Here is an 8530-nt window from a genome sequence, read left to right as displayed (position 1 = left end):
GCGCGACGAGTGAGTCTCGAGAGTCTTTCATTATTTTTTTATCTGACAGAAGCGAGAATTGCGTACGTGATGTCGCAAATATTGTTCCGCGCGCGGCGACGTGTAATAGAAAATATCGCCGCGCCGTTCGTGCCATAGATTATTATCGTATCTCGAAGGTAGTTTTTACTACTTGGTATCCAGTGTGTAAAAGCCGACTTAATGAGTTCGATGCATTAGCAAACCGTCGACTGCGGGACTTGACCCTTAAGTATGAAGCAACGTCGATCATCTCGCGCACCTCCGTGAACTCCTCGATTGAGAAAACGGACTTGCACAGTCCCCCCGGCGTTTCTTACACGTTTCTTCACGCAACAGACAAGAAATTGGAAAAAATCGCGGCACGAGAAAGTATCGATGGGCGCGCCTTCGGCATATCGAACGACGGAGAGCAAAATCCCGTACTTAAGGGTCGAAACGCTTATTCTCCTTTATGGTTTTTACAATCTTTCGTCTTTCGGCACCACAAGAATGACCACTGCTTATGACCACTGCTAAATCACTATATTCTCGCGACATGTAAAAAGAATTATGTGAAGAAAATAACAAAATGGTTAATAAACAAACCGCTTGATCTTACCGCGTGGTTCTTTGCTCGAGGGTCCTCTTGCTATTCTTTTTACTCGCCACTTTCTCCACGCGCCGCTCTATCTAAAACAGAATTAGCAGACACGTCGTTACGTGTGTTATAATAAAATTGTATTACAATGAGTTGCATTACAATAAAAAAATTATCAATCCGTTCAAATAAAGCCAGCGGGTGAGGGTTAAAAGAACGCGTTTTTTCGCGCTAAGTAAAAGCAAAATGCGTAGTACTTAAATTTTGCACGTAACGCACTTGAATCCACCAAACGTTTTATTAATTAACATTTTATTTAATTGGCCGGAATGAATGTGGCGCATCCCAAGGAGAAGAAAAAGTCAGGATGACGTCAATTTGATGCCATATCGACCAAAATTTGACACAAATTCGGTCAATATGACATCAAATTGACGTCATCCTGACTTTTTCTTTCCTTCGGGACTAGAGCGTCGTCACGCGCGAGTTTAATTACTGCAACAATCGCACGCGATCGCGTCTAGAAACGTACTCGAGCGCTGCCGCTTTTGTTGCGTGCCGTCTGGATTCGCGGTCGTTCCGCATTGTTCGACAATTCCGCGTCGCTCGCTCGCCAAAATCGCGATCCCGCGCGTCCGGATCGTTAGAGAAACGATCGCGCGAACATTACGGCACGTCGAACGAGATTCGCGCAACGTTCAGACGCGACGCTTACCGTTTACCGCCAATTTACCGCCGTGTTAATTTGTCTCGCGCCGCGTTGCCGCGTCGGTCGTTGGCGAGCCACGTCGCGTCCACTCGCGTCTTCCTCGCCGACGCGAACGCTTCGCGGACTCGCTGAGCGCGTCGAGTTTCGCAGGACGAACCCGCGGTGCGTTAATCGAGGTACGTGACAACCGATATTCGATCAAAATGGACGGACGCGATCAAGCGTCGATGCCGCGCTGCGCCTGATTGTTCAGCGCTGCCGCTCCACGCGTTTCCCGCGGTTTTTGACGATCGTACTTGAATAAATCGTGCGTCTAGATTGTCTTTAGCCATCATACCTGGATAAATCGTGCCTCCGAATCGTCCAGGAACGACCGCGCGCATATTACGGCGCGTTCGAAGCGCGCGGCCGGCGTTCGTGTGTCCGTCTGAACGCGGTACGCGATCGCGCCGCTTCGCCCATCTCCGGTTGAACGCTTGCGCTTGCGCGCGGCCGCCATGTTTGCCGCCATGTTTGCCGCGTCGGTCGGCGGTCGTTCAGTCGTTGGCGAGCCGCGTCGCGCTCACTCGCGGGTCTTTTTCACCGGCACGAACGCTTCGCAGGGCCTACGCGGGCTCGCTGTGCGCACCGAATGTCGCAGGACGATCGCCCGCGGTGCGTTAACTGAGGTACGTGACACCCGATATTCGATGAGACTTGACGGACGCGTTCAAACGTCGACGCCGCTGCGCCTTACCGTCGAGCCTTGCCGGCGCCACTCGACGTTTCCCGCGCTCTTTCGCCATCGTACCTGGATAAATCGTGCGTCCGAATCGTCCGGAAACGATCGCGCGAATATTACGGCGCGTTCAAAGCGTGCGGCGGCGTTCACGTGCCCGTTTGGACGCGGCACGCGATCGCGCGTCGTCTCGCCGGTCCCCGGTTAGACGCGCGCTTGCGCGCGGCCGCCATGTTTGCCTCGTCCCCCGCGTTGCCGCGTCGGTCGGTCGTTCGCGAGTCACGTCGCGCGCGCTCACTCGCGTCTTCTTCGCCGACACGGACGCCTCGCGGGCTCGCAGTGCGCGCGTCGAGTTTCGCGGGACGATTCCACGGTGCGTTTAATCGCGGTACGTGCGCGGCGGCAGCGCTCGAGTGTCCGTGTTGAACGCGGCGCTCGATCGCGCCGCCTCGCCGGTCTCCGGTTGAACGCGCGCTTGCGCGCGGCCGCCATGTTGGTCGCGCCGCGTCGGTTGGCGCAGTCCAGTCGTTTCGGGACACGGCGCGAAGTCGCGCTGCGCCGCGCTCGCTCGCTCGCTCGCTCGCGCGAGCGAGCGAGTATCGGGAGTGACGGGAGTGCCGGTACGCAGCAGTGCCGCGCGTCCGCCGTCGAGGGTGAATTGTGCGATCCAGAGATCACCGTCAGGACTGGCCGAGCGGGAGCGGCCGGCGGCGACGTGACTCAGCGAACGGTGAGTGTCGATGCGTTCTTACTACCATTTTTCTCCCGTATACGTTCGTCCCCGCCGCGATCGCGGACGTTCACGCTTCGTCTCGCTCGCGAAGGATTCGTCCTCGTCGCGCCGCGGTCATGAATCCTTTTTTCTCGAGCGTGAAGAAGCCGCGATTGCGTCGCGGGACGAGAGGCGGTCATAACAGAACCGATTTGAAGTGCGCGTCGCGTACCCGCGCGCAGTGCTGCGCGCAGTGCGACGCGCGATTCTCTCTCTCCCCCCTTCTTCGCTGACCGGCGTACCAACTGTCGGGCGACGAACGCCGACCTAACCTCGATTGTAAACATGTGAGCACGAGCCGCACATCGCGCGACTCGCAACGCGCACCAAGGATATTTTTTGTTCTGCTCGCGGCACATTTTATCGCAGTACTAATCGTCCCGCTAGTTAACGTGCGACGCCTCGCGCGATTCAGTCGGAGGTTCGGCGGAGACGCGGCGTGACCGGTTAGGTTAGGTTAACCGAGGCGCGCCGGGATGCGTTCGACGTGGCAGTAATCGGCCCCCGCGTCTCGCGCGCAGTTTTATTTAACTCTAACGAGCCTCGCGGACACCCAGGCACGTTCGCGAGGCGACCATGGGTCGCGTGTCCGGGCGCAATCGCGTCTACTTGAATTACAAGACGCTGATGTATTCGACGTTGGTTGTAATTTTTACGAGCACGGTACTGCTTTTCCTGTACCTGAATCGTATCCAACCGGATTATTTCATCGACGAGGCTTTCCACGTACCCCAGACGCTGCGGTACTGCGCGCGGAACTTTACGCAGGTAAACGCTCGACTAGGACAATTGGCGCGGGAGCATCGGAGTTACCGATTGTTGTTTTCAGTGGGATCCGAAAATCACCACCTTGCCGGGCTTGTACCTCATCGCCACCGCGATATTGTCGCCCTTTAACCTCTGCGACGTCGCGCACATGAGATGCGTGAACCTACTTGGGACGTGCGTGAATCTCTATCTCTTTTACAATATTATAAAGAGGAGCCGCGGGTCCAACGAGACGGACCGGCGGAACGATTGGCTGACGCTCGCGACGGCGTGCAATCTCGCCCTTTTCCCGCCGTTGTACTTTTGGTGCTTCTTTTATTACACGGACGTCGTGTCCGTGAACGCGGTGCTGCTAATGTTGTATCTGCACCAACGTGAGCGCACGACGGCGGCGGCCCTCGCAGGTAACTTTTCCCGCAGCTCGCAGCTAGCGGATTCGCTCGCTGGCACTAGTGCGCACCGAGTGCACACCAAGCCCACACAGCACGCAGCTGTTGAATCAACATCTCGGAAACGCTTTTGTTACATTGCGACATTGCATCGGCGTTACGAAATTTTGATTCAACGTTGAAAAGATATTGCAAAAGCGTCTAATGTCCGCTGAATTGTAATGTCTTGTAAACGTTGCAATTGGACATTCAGAAAACATTGTTAAATTATATTGAGCTAACATTGGTCGCGTTTAGCAGAAACTACACTAGTGCAAGCAACCGAATTCGCTGCAAGTCGTCTCCAAGGGTGGGAATACGATGCGAATAAAAGTAATGATTCACTGCAGGTTTGCTAGGCGTGCTCGTCCGCCAGACGAATGTCATTTGGCTCGGTTTCTTTACCATAGAACGCGCATTAGATTTATTCGAGCGCAGGATGGAGCAGCCCGTCCCGCCCGGCGTGCTCAGCACACCCTCGCACATTCGCGTAAGTGACACATTGCAAGGTACAGACGTTGCGCCGAGACAAAAAAGTGTCGAATCAAGTGACTGTATGTGGCAGTCGCGGATTGTCTGGCGAGTATTTGGGATTGTTATTCATAGCTGAACTGGCTACGCTAGTTCAGAATTTATCTTTTTCCCTCGACATTAGGAGGAGGAAGATAAACTCTGAACTAGTACAGCCAGTTCTGCTGTAAAAAAAAAGGACCCTTCGTTAACTCCCGAAAGTGTCACGTTAATATTATTGACGTACGTCAATTCAACTTTATAGATATTCGAATTACATCGTTAAATTGTTGAAACTTGACTCGATGAGTAATCGCCGCTGCTCCTATTCAATGTGTTCTTATTTTTAACACAAATTGTAATTGAAAAAACACCGCATCTTCTGCTCAACCTTTTTGCGGTCCCTTTCAACTCCGTTGGTCAATTAAATGAGCGACAATTCGTTAAATTAACTCGTCGAGTTAAATTTAACGGTGTAAAGAAGCTACCGCAATAAAATCACATCTAGTCGTCGCGACGGCTGCTTTTTTCTCTCGGTGCACAAACTGCGAAGAGAAATGGAGGGTGGAATTAACAGAGCAAACTTGTTGAATTCACTTTTAGCTAATTTGGAGGCAGATAGTGTACGAATCGCGCATAGGTCCGCTCTCCCTCGCCAGGTTCGTCGCGCGGATATGCGGCGGCCTGCTCCCCCACGTGACGGTGTGCCTCGCGTTCGTCGCCTTCGTCGCGTGGAACGGCGGCATCGTCGTCGGCGATCGCACCGCCCACGTCGCGACGGTCCACCTCTGCCAGTTGCTCTACTTCGCCGCCTTCGTTTCTCTCTTCTCGTGGCCGTACGTGTTGCCCCACTGGCGAGCGTGCACGCGGCTCCTTCGTCGCCGCTGGATCCTCGCGGGCTGCGCCGTCGCGCTGATGGCCGCGACGGTGCGTCTCAACACGCTCGTTCACCCGTACGTTCTGGCCGACAACCGGCACTACTGGTTCTACGTGTGGAATCGATTCCTGGGCCGGCGCGCGGCCTTCAGGTACCTGCCGATACCGGTCTACGCCGCGAGCCTGTTCGCCATGTCGCGGAACGTCGCCCACCTGCGGTTCCTCACGCAGATTAACTACGTTCTCTGCGTGTGCGCGGTCCTGGTACCCCAGCTACTGGTGGAACCGCGTTACTTCATCCTGCCGTACGTATTTTACCGTTTGAACATGAAAAGGCCGGAAGGGTGGCAGGTCTGCTGCGAGTCGCTCACGACCCTCGCGATCAATTGCGCGCAATTCGTCATCTTCGCCAACAAAGTGTTCTACTGGGAGGATCAGCCCTACGCCCAGCGAATTTCTTGGTGAGAACGCGACGCGATGTACGAGATGAAAGGGGATTCTATCGCGACGTGTAGAGTATCCGACGCCTTCCTCGCCGCGGTTTCTCCTTCCACGTCGCCGATTCGGTGAGGTAAGACTGAAAGGGGACGGGATTATTAAGGAGAGACGGTCTCACTTCGAACAACAGTTTATTGTTCGTAACTGAAACTTGTGGCAAAACTGCTAGATGGTTTCTTTTGTACAGCAACAGCTTGTCAATTTGTAATTTCACGGCACGTAATATTATCGTCAGCGCACAGTATATTAAACGTGTTCGATCGACGACCGAGAACTTTTTATACCTCCTAGTATTTTTTTTATTACGCTCCTCCGTATCGTTATCTTGCCGTTATACTATCGGTTTCCTTATCGAATATAAATGTTGCGCGTAACGGTGCGGTAAAAGGTACCGAGATGCAAGTCGCGAACCTTCGTCACTTATTCTAGACCTCTTTTCTCTTATTTACAGCGACGAGCTGTGTCTCGAGAAAAGGCCCGACGCCTTTTCTCCGCCGAAAACGAGAGTAAAAATAGGTAAAACTTAGATCTTCCGCAAAGAAACGGTATTGTACAATTTTAAGCCTGTACTCTGAATTGTTTTTCTTTTTGTTGCGAATACGCTAAATCGAAAAGACGCATTAAAGTAAGGCGTAACGTAACGGTAGAAAATAGCGAGGGAAGTATACGTGCACTGTAATTCTCTCACAAATCCACGAAAAAAGTGCTCCCATCCTCTCCGATTCTTTCAGACCTGGGTGTGATACGACTACGCGTACGTAAAGATTAATCATTTCGTTTCGAAACAAAGATGTTGTATGTACAACTTCCGGCTTACGCATACACACTCGGCCTCGGGATCGCCGGAAATTTGAGCATTGCCCGCGACGGAGGCGTCTCGTTGTCCGCCCGTATCATCGTATAGAACCGATACTACAAAATAATCGCATATATCACAAACGGCCTCGCATCAACGCGCTAAGTACTCTCTAGGATTTCTCAAAATTAAAAACTAACTTTTATTACCGCCCCTACGTAATTTGACGAAACAAAGGATAATCGTTCACCTATCTACTTCTCTCCCCATCCCCCCGGCCCCTCATTTTGTCTCGCTTCTCTCTTTCTCTCTACAACCTAGCTGCGCGAGAATCGCGCGTATTGCTTGTCGTAAGTTTATTGCGGACCGTATCCGTATAAAACAATCTGAAACGTAAATATCGTAAATATCCTCTGTACACAAACCTCTCCGCGCATTCCGGCGGGATATGTGAATGGGGAAAGATCTAAATGCCGTCCCGCTTTCGACATCCGATCAATTTCTAATTAGTGCAGTTATCCTATAGATATATTATGTATATATGCTACAGCTTCTCGAAATTTTTGGTGTCATAATGACAATATATATATATATATATATATAATATATATCGTATAGGACATAGCGATTAGATTATTATCATCCACGCGCTGGAATTACGTCTATCGCTATAAAGCGTTCACATGCTAGGTAAAAGTAGATGAAGTAGAGCACTTTCGGAAATCAAAGTGTCGTGGGAAATTATTGGGGACTCTTGGGAAAATATTTCAAATTAGCGCCCTGTTCTAACGAATGAACGCGAAATTGTCCGACATCGACTTCAAAGACGTACGGTCGAGAGCACTAGATATATGTTTATATATGGATATATAACGCTACAAGGATATGAAATTTGACAAGAAAGTAACTCTTCTTGTTAGTTTCCCGCAGTCTTCCGTGCGTTCGTACAGCAGAACTCGTAATGCCCGAACTAATCGAAGCTGACTTGATACCGTGAACTTGGGTCGGCCAACTTTGTTTCATATTTGTTTATACTCTGTGCAAATACTTAAAAAATTCACCTTAAAATTTACATACCACGGGCGTTTTTATGTTAAGGTAATTTTGCGCAGTGAGATCAAATACCGAAAAACATATCGCCCCAAGTTCGCGGTAATATTCTGTTCCACGACTAACCGCTACTTCGCGCAACTAATTTTTAATAACTTTTTAAATGCGTAAGTTTGAGAGTAACCGCGTTATCCTCCGTTTAAATAAGTCGCAACGATACAAGTAAAGCTGCGGGAAATTGGACAAAATTGTACATTTACTCTGAATGTTGGTCGAATGTTCATAGCGATATGTTGTATCAATGAAAAGTGTTCGGAATCGAGGTTCCGCTGTACAACCGTGATACGATACTTCGACGATTCTGACGAAGCCGTCGAGTCAGGCAATCGAAACCGATTCTCTCGATTTCGCACTCAGTGCACGCCTCCCTTATCTCCTAGCATTTTTTTTCTTCTTCTTCCCTTTAATACTATCTAACTCGCGCCAACTGTATTGTGCAAGAGGAGTCAAACGTAGCTTTAAATATTACATGCCTCTCTAGGAAGTACACGTTTCCTACGCACACGCACGCAAGTACATTGGTAACGGAAACGCCGCTCGTCGGTTTGATTATAATTCGCTATTTTGTTTATGACCCGTAAGTCCCAGTCTACAATGGAGATTTAAATCCTAAGCCTTAAGAAATTGACTAATCACAGTCGCGTATTCTACTCTCATACTTGACCGTGATTGGTCACGTTCTTAAGGCTTAGGGCTTAAATCTATTGTAGACTAACAAGTTGGTCTACAACCTTGCTTCAAGTAAGC

General features: G+C 50.6%; 1 protein-coding gene across 1 annotated transcript; it reads left to right on the top strand.

Annotated features, from left to right (window-relative positions):
• The first annotated feature begins 2767 nt into the window (after nucleotides 1–2767).
• On the top strand, nucleotides 2768–8428 carry LOC105563132 (putative Dol-P-Glc:Glc(2)Man(9)GlcNAc(2)-PP-Dol alpha-1,2-glucosyltransferase). The gene is made up of 4 exons (XM_012014456.1): nucleotides 2768–3565; nucleotides 3627–3969; nucleotides 4344–4483; nucleotides 5107–8428. The coding sequence occupies exons 1-4, from the start codon at nucleotides 3374–3376 to the stop codon at nucleotides 5842–5844; spliced, it is 1413 nt and encodes a 470-aa protein (XP_011869846.1). The 5' UTR covers nucleotides 2768–3373; the 3' UTR covers nucleotides 5845–8428.
• Nucleotides 8429–8530: the final 102 nt, after the last annotated feature.

Source organism: Vollenhovia emeryi, unplaced genomic scaffold, assembly GCF_000949405.1.
Source record: "Vollenhovia emeryi isolate VEMERY1.0 unplaced genomic scaffold, V.emery_V1.0 DF939180.1, whole genome shotgun sequence".
NCBI classification, from domain to species: domain Eukaryota; kingdom Metazoa; phylum Arthropoda; class Insecta; order Hymenoptera; family Formicidae; genus Vollenhovia; species Vollenhovia emeryi.
This window is presented reverse-complemented; position numbering and strand designations above follow the sequence as displayed.